Raw genomic sequence first — 12,967 nt, forward strand, 5'->3', positions numbered from 1 at the left:
ACTGTATGGCCAACAACCCCCCAAATACTCACTCTCTGTGTCGTTACAGGAAAAGTTTGCAGACCCCTCGTCTAGACAGTCAGATGAGCCAAGTGTTGGCTAAAGGTCCCCATCTCACAATGCCAAGAGAAGTACTGGGCTGGCTTTGGCTGTTGTCATGTGCTGCGTAATTTAAAAATCTTTACAAGCCAGTACAAGTAAAACTCCTATTCACCTTACTTTGGAGAGGCAATATGGAAAGTAAAGTTAGGTCTGAATGTATTTTAGATGTTACCTGGACTTCTAAAGCACTGCTCGATTATGTAAATGTGCATAAATCAATGTCATTTCTCAAAACTTTTAAGAGATGCAAATGCTGGCGCCCACTAAAGTACTGGCATTGTGCTTATGTCTGCAAAATTCTACAGTGCACAAAACCACGTGCTGTAGCTTTAAATGTAGTCCTACTTCAAGTAAAACCCTTCTGCCTAGTTATTTTCCAAATCTTTGAAACCAGTGTTAAAGAGTCACCAGGAATCTGTAGTTAAAGACACCAGACATATTTCTTAGCTCAGCCTTCCAGTGCCAATATGTTGGACCAATTCAGTAAAACATGCTGTAAATTATGACTGTTTTATTTGAATTAATGAGACACTTTTCCACAACGGCAGGGATTGTTACCAGGAGTTCAAAAGCCAGACCTGGGGTCTAGGTTACTATTCATACACTGGTGATGGATTCAAGTCTCACCTTTGTGCCCCGGTTTGGTGGGTCTGGTCAGGGGGGTAGGTCATGACAGAGAACAAAGCTAAAAGACCTGAAGCAGTTAAGATGACAGTTTGAATAGCCCTGGATTAAACAACCAAACAAATGCAAGCCCACTAGCTGGAGTACCGCTGGACTGGCAAGTCAGAGGTGGCCTGAGGGCTCTGGAATGTCACTGTGGATGGGGCTGATTATTTGATGTTGGTTACAATGAAGGCTAGCTCTTTTCTTCTATTTTAACTATTAGGGGATTATTCATAATGCAGATATGTTGATGAACTCTACCTCCAAGTGCAGCTTAGCAGACACGTGACTGCTGCCGCAGAGCTATTCAGGGTACGGGAGGACCTGGGCTCCCTCCCTGGACTCGGGCTGGACCACCTGGCCACGTTCTGCATCTGCAGATTTAACTGGCTGAAGCCCAGCTCTCTAAGCGTAACTGTACTTTTACTTAGAAGAATTTTGTTACAAAGCTTGATGTAATGACTTAGGGAAGAAACAGTGTGTTAGTGAAACTATCACTAAGAATTTCAACATGATTTTTGAGACTTAAGTTCAAAGTTAAAACATAAAAACCCACCTGATAAATTATATGACCTAAACAAAATAAAGGCACAGGACATGAAATTTCTCTTGAGTTTCAAGTATAATAGGATCACATAGCTGAAGAAAACGTCACCATTATGTATTTTTATGACAAAAAATTTACCTTTTTTTTTTTTTACCGTTCTTAAATTTTTCCTTTCTTAAGCTGAAAGAAGCCCACTAGCCAAGTCTCTGGTTTTGGTATACCCCAGCAGAATGCCAGTTATAAATTCTAATTTTAAAGACACTCTTAATTTTCAAAGGACATTCATGATAGGGGCTAGTTTTCAGAAAAGGCGAATCACCATTGTAATTTGGGAACAGAAAGGTGAAAGCTTTATGGGGAGGTTCATAAAAGATGTCTTAGGAAGGATGAATGCTCTTGAACCTCTGGCTTAGGAGTGAGGTCGTAGGGCTAACGTGTCTCCTTAAAGTGAAGCATCCGACATCACAAGCCGTGTGGGAAAAGCAGCCCATGTGTTCTGAAGCCGCATCGTGAACGCACATTTTTGCGTGACACTCCTGCTTGGGCAGCCAGGCTCTACAATTAAGATCTAGCCCGTTAGATGATCACCAGGGAGAGGTCCCAGGTGTGGGGAACACTTGAGATTACATTCCACGAAAACATTAGACTGTCAAAGCTTAGGAAGGCCCTGACCGTGCACAGGTATGGGGAGGGGGTGAAGGACTGACAACAATGCTAGCACATGTCAGCATGAAATAGCTGCTGACACAGACTTAACATGTGCCGTTTTTTAAAAGGTGGTATTGAGTAACAGGCCAGCAGCCGTCCCCTCGGCACTTCAGACCTCTTTCTTCTCTCCACTTGGGTTCTTTGCTGAGTCACTTCCATCAGGCAGAGTTCCATAGGATAAGCCATTTGAATCTGGTTGTATTTTGTCCAACATTTGCTTCCCTGTGGAGATAATAATCACAAAAAATCTTCTGTGCTCTTACAGTGGAATAAATCTTAATAATTTCTCCTCTATCTAGGCCATATTTTTATTCTCTCTCTCTCTTTTTTATACTATGTGGCCACCCTCTAAGTAGAAGAGATCAATGCTGGGGAAGAAAGGCCAGTGGAACTCCATGTGTCTTGGTGTGTAATCAAGCTTCCACGTGGCTGAGCCGTCTCCCCACCCAGGTTTGCCATGCTGGGCGTGGAAACCAGGTCGGAGCAGTCAGCAGATTAACATGAAACACCCGCTCATCTGGCCTGTCTCCCCAGCGCTCCGTCTCCTTTTCCATGCTTACTCTAGTGCATGTAACAACAGAGAAGGTCTTTCATAGTGGCTTCTACAGATGTTACTGATCCTACGTGTGGTGCTTTATAAAATGAAAAATAGAGTTAAAAATAAGTCAACTTAATTTCCTATCAAAGAAAGCCTGACCACACAAGGCATCTCTAACGCACACCCTTGCTGCGAAGGCCCGTTCCTGCACTGAGTGCTTGTGGCTGATAGGACGGCTCAAGTGGGGAGGAGAACACAGAACTCACAGGGCAATATTTTCTCAGTTGTTGGGATGAAGCTTTAATGGTTTTTGCTTCAAAGGCTTGGTCCTAATGGAGCAGTGGCAGACGCTGAGAGAACATCACTGCTCCTTGTCTAGAAACCTGTGGGGCCCCCCAAAGCCCTAGCAAAGCCGGAGATTGCTGGCATGGTGAGCAGGGGCGGAGGTGAAGACACAGCTTCCGCTGTCTACCTGACGGAAGCGGGTCATTCTGGGAGAGAGTGGAGAACGGGGAAGATGATGTGTGTGAAAATGCTCAGGATGAATGAGGTAGGGGAGGAGGCTCTACGTGCGGGTGACTGCAGACGTCACCCATGGCCCCAGTGCACAGGCCAGCTGTCTTCCCAAGGAATGCTGTCCCTCCGCAGCCTGGCCTTCTGTCCTTAGCTGTCCCCTCCGGGGTCTGCTGCTGGTAGCTATTCCCACTCCTTCCCCTACCCTCTTCCAGTGTAAGGAAACCTAAGAAGGATATTTACCACATCATGCAAATCAAGAAAACAGGGGCAGTTCTTTTACATCCCAGTGTTCTGTGCAAAACTGATATTCAGACAAATGATTATTAACATTTACACCTCTGGTTTCATCATTAGTGTCCAATTTCTGACAATAAGGTTTGTTTTATATTAACAGCCCCCATCATACCAACAATTAATTTATAAGGATAAAATTTTCTGTTATAAAATTAAGGAATGTATAGCTTTACCAGGAACATTTCCAAAATCAATGTAAGACTGTGGCAGATGTTCCTTTTCTCGATTTCTTGTGACCAAAAATACACCAAGGAATGACAGAAAACACCTGTAAGAATAATGTTAATAAAGAACACAAGATTACTGAAACAGCACATGGTATTAAATAACTGAGCTCCATATTCTGCATGATGACATAAATTCCACCATTTTTTTTTCCTTCCTGTTTCTCATGGTAAGATGCCTAGAACTTGTCTTAATTACTGCAGCCAATAATATTTGTCCCCAGAACCACAACCTGGGCAGCTTCCAATAAATCTCTGCCCCAGGTTTTTACCATCTGGAGGCTAATTTGGGCTCTAAACCCTTTGGGTAGATGCTAGGTCTCATTTTCTATCCATGCATGCCCAGACCCATTACTGGCATGCAACACGAGCAAAAAATAATTTATGCTTTAATTTTCTAAGAAATTTCGTTGTCCTTGGCCATGAGAACAGTCATAGTTTCCAGACCCCAAGAAGTTTAGCCTCACCCAAAAATCTTATGAAATTGAATTTTCAAGATAGATGGGTTTTTATGTTGAAAATAGTCTGGCCTCAAGTTTGCACAGCAATGGTCATGCAGAATACCACACGAAGCAGCAGCTAAGCAGTAATGGAGTGCCAGCTGGGGCCAACGGAAAAGCCAATACGTTAGCGATATTCTGTCCAAGCTCTGCTCTCTGTTTACAAGAATGCCAGCAGCAACTGCCCCTCAAATCTCTAGGCACCCAGACACAAGAGAGGGACCAATCTTATGTTATTAGGTCCACAGGCAGTGATCTGCTCCAGTCTTGGCCTTGTATTCTCAGTGATCCTAGAGGTGTCTGTGGTTCCCTAACCTAGGGGTTCGCAAGGGTGGGGTAGGTCTGATGGAGTACGAAGAGGTGGAGTTGCTACAAGGGCCAGTGAGTGGGTTTACCTTGACTTTGGCTGGAACTGAAAATCCCCAATGTTTCAGAGCCCTCTTAAGAGAGATACTTAAATCACAAAGTCAAGGACATTGAGCCCTGGGTAGGGTGTTAAGTTGAAAAATATGTTTCTTTTAGGAACTCAGGAAACTGATGTTTCTTATATTATTTTCCAATTTTCCATGCCTCAGGTATAATGCCAAAAATCCCACATAAAAGTAATAGGATTTCACATACTTTACCTCTGAGACATTTACTCACCCAAAAAGATATATAAATACAGTGAGAAAAGCTGCACCAAGGAATTCCTGATAAAATATGATACCTATAATAGGAACAGAAGATAAAATTAATTTTAGGGTAAGAGTATTTACAATAGCTATGCACTGGTTTTCAAATTATGTTAATATATTTTTTTTTCTAAGTATAGTTACCCTTAAAATGCATATCCAGTAGTTTAGTTTAAAAATATTTGCATGCCATACTTACATTTTCAGTGATTCCAAAAGAACATAGATTTGTAGACTTTATACAACGTCAGTATCATTATTATAAAAGCACCACCACTGACAGACTTTCGCCAATAGAAATTTCTTATCCAGTCCAAGATCTGTCCCGCTGGAACATGCAAGAAAATAAAGCTCCAGTGACATTTCTCACCCACATTTTAAGCCAGGGGTCAGTAAGCCTGGCCTGAGCGTCTGGGCTTCTCACATTGCACTTACACCTCAGGCTCGCTGCTGCTCATGCCGTCAGTCTTGGCAATGCCCTGTGGCCTGTGGGTCTGGCCACATGCTCACTCAGGCACTGGAGGATGCTGTAGCGACCGACGTCATCGTCAGCGCCCTCTCCATCACCTTCTTCTGGCCTTCTGCTTTGGGTGGAGGAAAACATGGAGGTGTCATTTACTCTGAGGAGCTTTTCTTCTCTCCTTGTTGGTCTCAATGATTTCTTCTTGGTCTATGGTCCCAAAGCCTTCATAGAGTTTGTTTTTTTATTGAAGTTTAGTCAATTTACAATGTTGTTGATTTCTGGTGTACAGCACAGTGATTCAGTTGCACAGATTTTTTATATATATATGTATATATTCCTTTTTATTAAAGGCTGTTACAAAGTATTAAATAAATATAGTTCCCTATGCTATACAGTAGCACCTTGTTGTTTATCTATTTTACATAAAGTAGATTGTATCTGCAAATCTTGAACTCCCAATTTATCCCTTCCTACACCCTTTCCTCCCTGGTAACTGTTAAGTTTGCTTTCTATGTCTATGAGTCTATTTCTGTTTTGTAAATAAGTTCATTTGTGTAGACTCCACATGAGTGATATCATATGGTATTTTTCTTTCCCTTTCTGGCTTACTTAATATGACAATCTCAGGTCCATCAGTGTTGCTGCAAATGGCATTATTTTATTCCTTTTTATGGCTGAGTAATATTCCATTGTATATATACACCACAACTTCTTTATCCAGTCATCTGTTGATGGACATTTAGGTTGCTTCCATAGCTTGGCTGTTGTGAATAATGCTGCTGTGAACACTGGCGTACCTTTTTGAATTAGTTTCCTTCATACGGTTTTAATTTAAAGATAACACTTACTCATCTCTTACCTGGAATCAAATTTTTGTAAGTGCGATGTCAGCCTCGCTACCCTGTCGACAAGTCCTAAGTGCCAGCGCTGCTTAGGTGCTGCAGATACCATGGTGAACTAGGCAGAAGCTTTCTCAGTCTGAAGCCCATCCCATCTAGAGAATAAACTTCTTACTGGATCAAGCCATGTCTCATTCTAATGAATATTTGTTGAATGAATCAACATTTCTGAAGCATTTTTCCATGTTACTACACACTTCCTTGTAGTCATTTTAATGTTTTCACGTTATTCTAGGCTAGTGCCCTATAATATTCATTTCTCTAATGGCATTTTAAATTGTTTCAAAAATTTTTTTTGCTTTAGTAAAGTATCAGTAAGGTTCTCTGTAAATATTTTTCTCAGTATTTTAGGATTTTTCACTTGAAGTGGAATTTCTGTTATACAGAGTAAGAACATTTTTTTGAATTGTAGTAAAATACACATAAAATTTACCACCCTAAACACTTTAAAGTGTACAGTTCAGCTTTGTTAAGTATACAGTCATCACTCGGTATCTGCGGGATCTGGGTGCAGGACCCTCCATGGTACCACAATCTGAGATACTCAGGTTCCTCATATAAAATGGTGTAATATAACCTACGCACATCCTCCCGGAATACTTCACATCACCTGTAGATTATAATACCTAATACAATGTAAATGCTATGTGAATAGTTGCCATCATGTGGTAAATTAAATTTCTGCTTTTTGGAATTTCTGGAATTTTGAGGGGGGAGGTATTTTCTGTCCACTGCTGGCTGTATCTGCAGATGCAGGACCATGGTTATAGAGGGCCGGGTGTATTCACATTATTGTGCAACCAATCTTCAGAACCTTTTTATCTTGTAAAACTGTACTGTACTCTTTAAATAAATCTCCTCACCCAGCCCCTGGCATTCACCATTCTACTTTCCACTTCTGTAAGTGTGACCACTCTGGATACCTCATGTAAGTGGAGTTATGCAGGGTTTGTCCTTTTGCAACTGGCTTGTTTCACTTAGCACGTCCTTGTGGTTCATCATGTTAGTGTGTATCAAACTTTCCTTGCTTTTGATGGCCAAATAATATTCCATTGTATGTGTACACTACATTTTCTTTCTCCATTCATCTATTGATTAAGGTTGCTTCTGCCATTTGGCTCTTGTGAATAATGCTGCTATGAAGCTAGGTGTACAAAATCTGTTTGAGTCCTTATTCAGTTCTTTTGGACATATACCTGGAAGCAGAATTGCTGAATCACATGTTAATTCTATGCTTAATTTTTTGAGGAACTGCCATAGTATTTCCCATAGTGGCTACAGCATTTTGCATTCCCACTAATGGTGTGCAACTGTTCCAATTTCTTCATATACCTGTTATCTTCTTGTTTTTTTCCCTTTTGCTCGCAGTCATCCTGGTGAGTGTGAAGTGGTATCTTCTTGTGGTTTTGATTTGCAGCTCCCTAATGATGAGTGGTGCCGAGATCTTTTCATGTGCTTGTTGGCTGGCCATTTGTACATCTTTGGAGAAATGTCTTAAGTCCTTTGCCCATTTTTAATTTGGCTATTTGTTTGTTTTCGAGTTGTAGGATCAAAGAGTAGAAACATTTTTAAGGCTCTTGATAACAACTGTGAAACTCAGTTCAAAAGTATAGTGCCACGGTACCCAGCTCCACAAGAGTGCCCACAACACTTTGGCCTTGTCAGCACTGGTTATTGCAACCAAAAGAACAAAACAAAAGCTTTACTAATTTAGCAGGCAAAATACGGTATCTCATTTTAATTTTAAGCTATACTTTTTGATGGGGGCAAAGAGAAGTAAGTCAGGAAGCTTCACGTCTGTTGAACACAGCAGTACCACCAGATGAGCTGTTACCACTCCCAGAAAGTCCCAACCTCCCTGGCTCATCACTTAATTGATGTGCTAAGTACTCAGATCAGCCCTGTTGGGCCTCCTACAAAACCCTTTTTCCAGGGGAACTACATGATTTACACGTCTTCAGCACAGTGACCTTAACTCTTACTCTGTAGGTCAAACCTATAACTGGTTTTTGCCTTGCTCTTTCTTTTCCACTAAGTCTAGAGCACACAGATGTACAATCTTTTGTTACTTCCATAAAATGCTAAAAAAAACCCCAAAATTAGATGTCTTGGGATATAATCTTTCCCAAAAGTAAAACTTAATTTTAAAGAGAAACAGAAGATGCATTAATTACTTTAAAAATTGCCCACTGGCAGTCACATTGTTTGCCATGAAATAAAATAGATGTGTCCACTAGGCAACAGCTATCCCTAATTACCTCCAAAGTGCATAAACTTTGCATTGGGAAATGAAGTCCCCATATCACAGGGTAGTAAAATACATCCAGTAAGCCAGCGATCTGCGGCATACCAGTACCAAACATAGGAGTGATGTCCCTGAATCGACTGTAGTTTGGTTTGGACAAGTTTCAAATTTATATGTTTTAAACAACATTGTGTCTGACGTATTTTAAACATTATTCATAAAAAGGAAAGAACTGCTGTAGTAGAAAAATAGAGACCAGAAGAGCAAAGGTAGCGGTTTCTGTTATCTGTCTGGCCTTCCCTGGAACACTGGCTTCAGTTTTGGACCCACTTGCTGAACCAGGTGGCGAGGGACAGGGAGGGAAGAGTTAATGGAACTGGGGATGCTCGGCCCAGACACAGGACACAAGAGGACCCTTCAGCTGCTTTGATTACAGAAGGGCTGGCAAGCAGAAGACTCCAGAAAGCAGAACTAAGATAAGCATCTTGAATTCACAGGGAGGCTCATTTCAGCTCTAACAGAAGGAAATACTTTCTAATAATTAGAGCTCTCCAAATCATTAGAGTGATGCAAAATGCAACTGAGCTGTCTCCAGGGGCAGAGAGCACTGAGGGTCATTCACATCAAGTAGAATAACCTGTCCCAGGAAGTGTTATGGAGGAAATTCAGGCACGCTGTGGTGTCTGATATGGAGTGGGCTACACAGTTCCTTATCACCTAAAGATGCCTGGACTTTTCTTGTTACTCTAGGAGAAACTTCACTCATGCCTGTTGTGTGGGTGAACTCACCTAAGTGTAGAGGGCCAGAACTCACCTGCGATGATGGCACTGGTTGTGAAGAAAACATGGTTCACCGGCACCACCGCCGCGGTGTTGTAGAGTTTCGTGGCTTGATTCAGGAGCCTAGAGCAGAAGGCACTTACTGAAGGTCTGTCTTTAAGAGAGACGCTCAGCAGTAAGTTAACAATAACATCAAGAAATGCATGTTCTTTAGCTACAACTACAAAGGGAAAGGAAGTGCAGTAAAAGGGCATTTCCAATCAGCAGTCATAGCTTATATGCATCTGATGTATGAGATCAGATGTCAGGTTTTACGGTCTGTTTAAACCAACAACAGTAACAATGAAAAGCAATTAATCATATTCCGAGGCCACAGAAGTTTGAGTTGGAAGCGATTCAAGCTGCTGGACCAGTATCACACTGGGGCTGATTCATGAGGATAGACTCTAGAATCTGTTAAATATCATATCTGGGGAATGGTATAGCTATCCACCGACATGCCACGTGCCAAGAAAGAAGATGGAGAAGTAGAGGAATGTTTAATGTTTCAAAAACAATGCTCAGCACTCCAGCTGCAGAGCACATGTGGGAGCTCAGCTTCCCACTCCGGCCGCCAGCCTGGCTCAGGTTCCCACAGCGGCGCTGTGCTGCCCTGTCAGGGACCAGACCTCTCCTGAAGCAGTGCATTGCGCTGACATCACCTGGGCACTTACAAAAGCACTATGGCTTGGGTCCTATTCCAGAGTAATTGGGAAAAAAAATGTGTGTGTAGAGCCCAGGTTCGCCTGTGTGTGTGTGTGTGTGCGCACACGTGTGGCTGTGTGTATACAAACATACGCATGTGGACTTGCGTGCTAGTATATATGTGCATGTATACATATATGTACAAACATCCTCAGGTCATGTAAGTGTAATGGGCAGACGGGGCTGAGAACCACCATTCCATAGTTCTGGTGTCTTCATATCATTCTGACAGGTTCAAGGACTGAAACAAGGGTGATGGAAATGTGGTTTGCCTTCAACTGTATCTGGCTTTTAAATTCATGAAGCATAGTTTAAAGATAATGATGCTAATCACTAAATTCCAAAAGATCTTATAGCAGTACTGATTAATTCAGAAGGAGAGAGAGAGATGAAACAAAACAGTAAGATTCAAGTATTAGAAACACAAGTGGTCTTATGAACAAATGAAAGTTTGTTTACAACAAATGAAACAGTGACAGAACATTGGGTTTCTCCAGTAACACACTCCTTGTAACAGGGTCCATATTCAACCCATAACAATTAGACTTTACTTCCAGCATCTAAGGAAGGAACCACTCTCTTCCAGAGTTTGGGCTCTGATTTCCTGGCTGGCACTGGGATGGTGCTTTTGGCACAGAATTTAGGGGTAAACGGAAAACTTTCTGTGGACTCCGGAGAACCTAACAGGCAAAGGCAAAACCACAATGTGAAATGGACGGGAAGTGACTGGAGCAGATGGGGGGAGGAGGGGAGAGAAAAAGAGAAATTAAAAGTGGTCCATGTCACCACTGTTAGGCCCCAAGAGAAACATAAAACAATCATTTTGCAATCCCATGGGGACAAAGAAAATTCTGGCGAAAGATGCAAAGTTTTGGGGAAAGGATTTCCCTCCCGGCCAAACGTCTGGTTTTGTCCATCTCTGGGCAATTAATGAGCATGAGCTAAGAAATGAAGGTGAAGGGTTCATGTATTTCCTATATTTAGAATGAAATCCTGGATGTGGACCTGCCCCTGTGATTTATTGCTAATGACAACCTGTGTACGATGGATATTAATTACAAGCAGAAGAGCATCAGGAAAGTATCAAAGTGCGCTTGGCTGGATTATGGCCACACTTCAGAACTCACAAAATGTGAAGGCAATGATTAGCAAAAACTTATTATTGGATGTGAAGGATAAAGCGAGGCATATGGGCTGAGGATAAGCTGTAGACCCCTCACCTTTAGAAATCAGTTGCATCTAATTTTAATTGTCATCTGAAGCCAAGAAAGATGAATGCTCAGGGAAGCACGGGAATGTTGAAAGAGTAGGGAGTACATAGGAGCTAACTTACTTGACTTGGAAAACACAAGATGCGATCATGATGATAAACATGATATAGAAGATGGGATAAGTTAGTTGCGTTTTATCCGTCACAGAAAAAGTGATCATGCCTGAGACAGCTTTTACTGAAATCACAGTCAATGAGGCTGAAAAAGAAAACATAACACACAAATAGAATACATATTTGAGACAGAACTACAAATAAAGGTCTTAACTTTACACGGTAGAGTAGCAGATACCCCTACGATGCTTTAAGAACGAAGACTGCCGGGAGAGGTGGAGGGTAAGACGTGACACTGGCCGAGCAGCGGCGGCCCGGTGGCGCTGGGCTTTCCGTTTGCTTAAATCAGTTAAAGATCTGCTGTGCGACTGGGTGCTTCTGATAATCTTGGGAGCAAGATGCTTATTTTCCATCCCTTACTGTTGAAAGGATGCGGCAGAGGTTACAATTACTAGTCGATGGGAAAGGAGAAAACAATGAAGGGAGGAGACAAGAAAAGGCAGATTGCCCGTGTGACATTAATGGGAAAATAACTATTAAACTCTACTGAAGAAGTTGAAAGCCAAATAGATGAGAAGACTGGAAAGTGAAAAGCGACTCACCCCTTGAGTTTACTAAGGGTTATACTAAGTAAACATATGAGCCCTGTTGTTAGTAAACACCTAGGAGCTTCATTAAAAAAAATTTTTTTTTTGACAAAGACATTAATAGGAAGCAGGACAGAGCTGAGTATTCTTTTCTCAGAGTGAACCTTAAATCTCAGATTTACATAAGCAATGTCCATTTTCTTTCTATGCTAAAGAGGAACCTTTCCCTATGAGAAGAAATTTTTCATTGGTTCCAAACAGCAGTGAGGAAAAAGTGACTTGATAAGGTTATGTCAACATGAAAGCAATGAAGCGTTTTCTGGAAACACCTTGTTTCTGTAGGAAGAAGAGAGTGTTTTCTTTTTGTCTTAGGTCCCTTGAGATTACTGTTGCATATGATTCTATAATTTAGCTGAAACCTACAGAAAGTTAAAAAACAATTTTTACATGAAATCAAATAACTGTAAGTCAAAGGCAATGGGAAGAAATACACCTTTGTTGCTGTTGACCTACCCGGGCATAGTATTTCTGAGCTTTATTCGTTTTAGCTTTTAAAAAGGTATTTTGTGTGTATGTGTGTATATATACATATACATGTATGTATAAAGATTATGTTTAAGATAGCAGGTGCTGGCCAACTAGAAAAGCCTTCTCTAATCTCCCTTTCCCAAAACTGAAAATATCCTTTAAGGGTACCAGGGCACACTTCCCAATCAGGCATTTTCTTTCTGTTAAAAGTCAGCATTAACAGAGGAGACCAGGTGATAAATAATTCCAACAACAACCTCCCACTGTGAGCAGAGAGGCCCTTACAGCTGGGCCCCCTTCACCTTAAATGGTTTTTGATCTGATCCTTTTACATATTTTCTACGGATTAAGAAAATAGTCATATTTTTAGCTGATCTAGAAGTTTTAAATATTTATAGACGTGTATGTCACTTGATGGTTTAAGTCTATAAGGTTAGCTCCTGAGGGACCTTGACCTCCTCCTCAACAGTTGGCTTGAAGTTAGAGCACAGCGTGGTGACGGGCTTGTGGTCTGGGCAGCCAGATTCCCAAAAGGGGTTGGTCACAGAGAGGGAGTTGAACACACTGTTCCTTTGGCCTCAGAAACTCAGGATCACATAGGTCACCTAATTCAACCACCATCTGATGT

The 12,967-nt window shown here is 41.5% G+C and overlaps 1 protein-coding gene across 2 annotated transcripts in view; it reads right to left on the reverse strand.

The window, feature by feature from the left end:
- Window positions 1-598: 598 nt before the first annotated feature.
- NIPAL2 (NIPA like domain containing 2) overlaps window positions 599-12,967 on the reverse strand; it is a 72,426-nt gene continuing 60,057 nt past the window's right edge. For both annotated transcript variants that reach the window (XM_074352991.1, XM_074352990.1), the window contains 5 exons: window positions 11,234-11,369; window positions 9,191-9,279; window positions 4,741-4,804; window positions 3,545-3,639; window positions 599-2,245 (listed from right to left, as the gene is read on the reverse strand). In XM_074352991.1, coding sequence (XP_074209092.1) covers window positions 2,133-2,245; window positions 3,545-3,639; window positions 4,741-4,804; window positions 9,191-9,279; window positions 11,234-11,369 — 497 coding nt within the window. In that variant the 3' untranslated portion in view covers window positions 599-2,132. The remainder of the gene's footprint in view (window positions 2,246-3,544; window positions 3,640-4,740; window positions 4,805-9,190; window positions 9,280-11,233; window positions 11,370-12,967) is intronic.

The sequence above is a fragment of the Camelus bactrianus genome, chromosome 25 (assembly GCF_048773025.1).
Source record: "Camelus bactrianus isolate YW-2024 breed Bactrian camel chromosome 25, ASM4877302v1, whole genome shotgun sequence".
In the NCBI taxonomy this organism is placed as follows: domain Eukaryota; kingdom Metazoa; phylum Chordata; class Mammalia; order Artiodactyla; family Camelidae; genus Camelus; species Camelus bactrianus.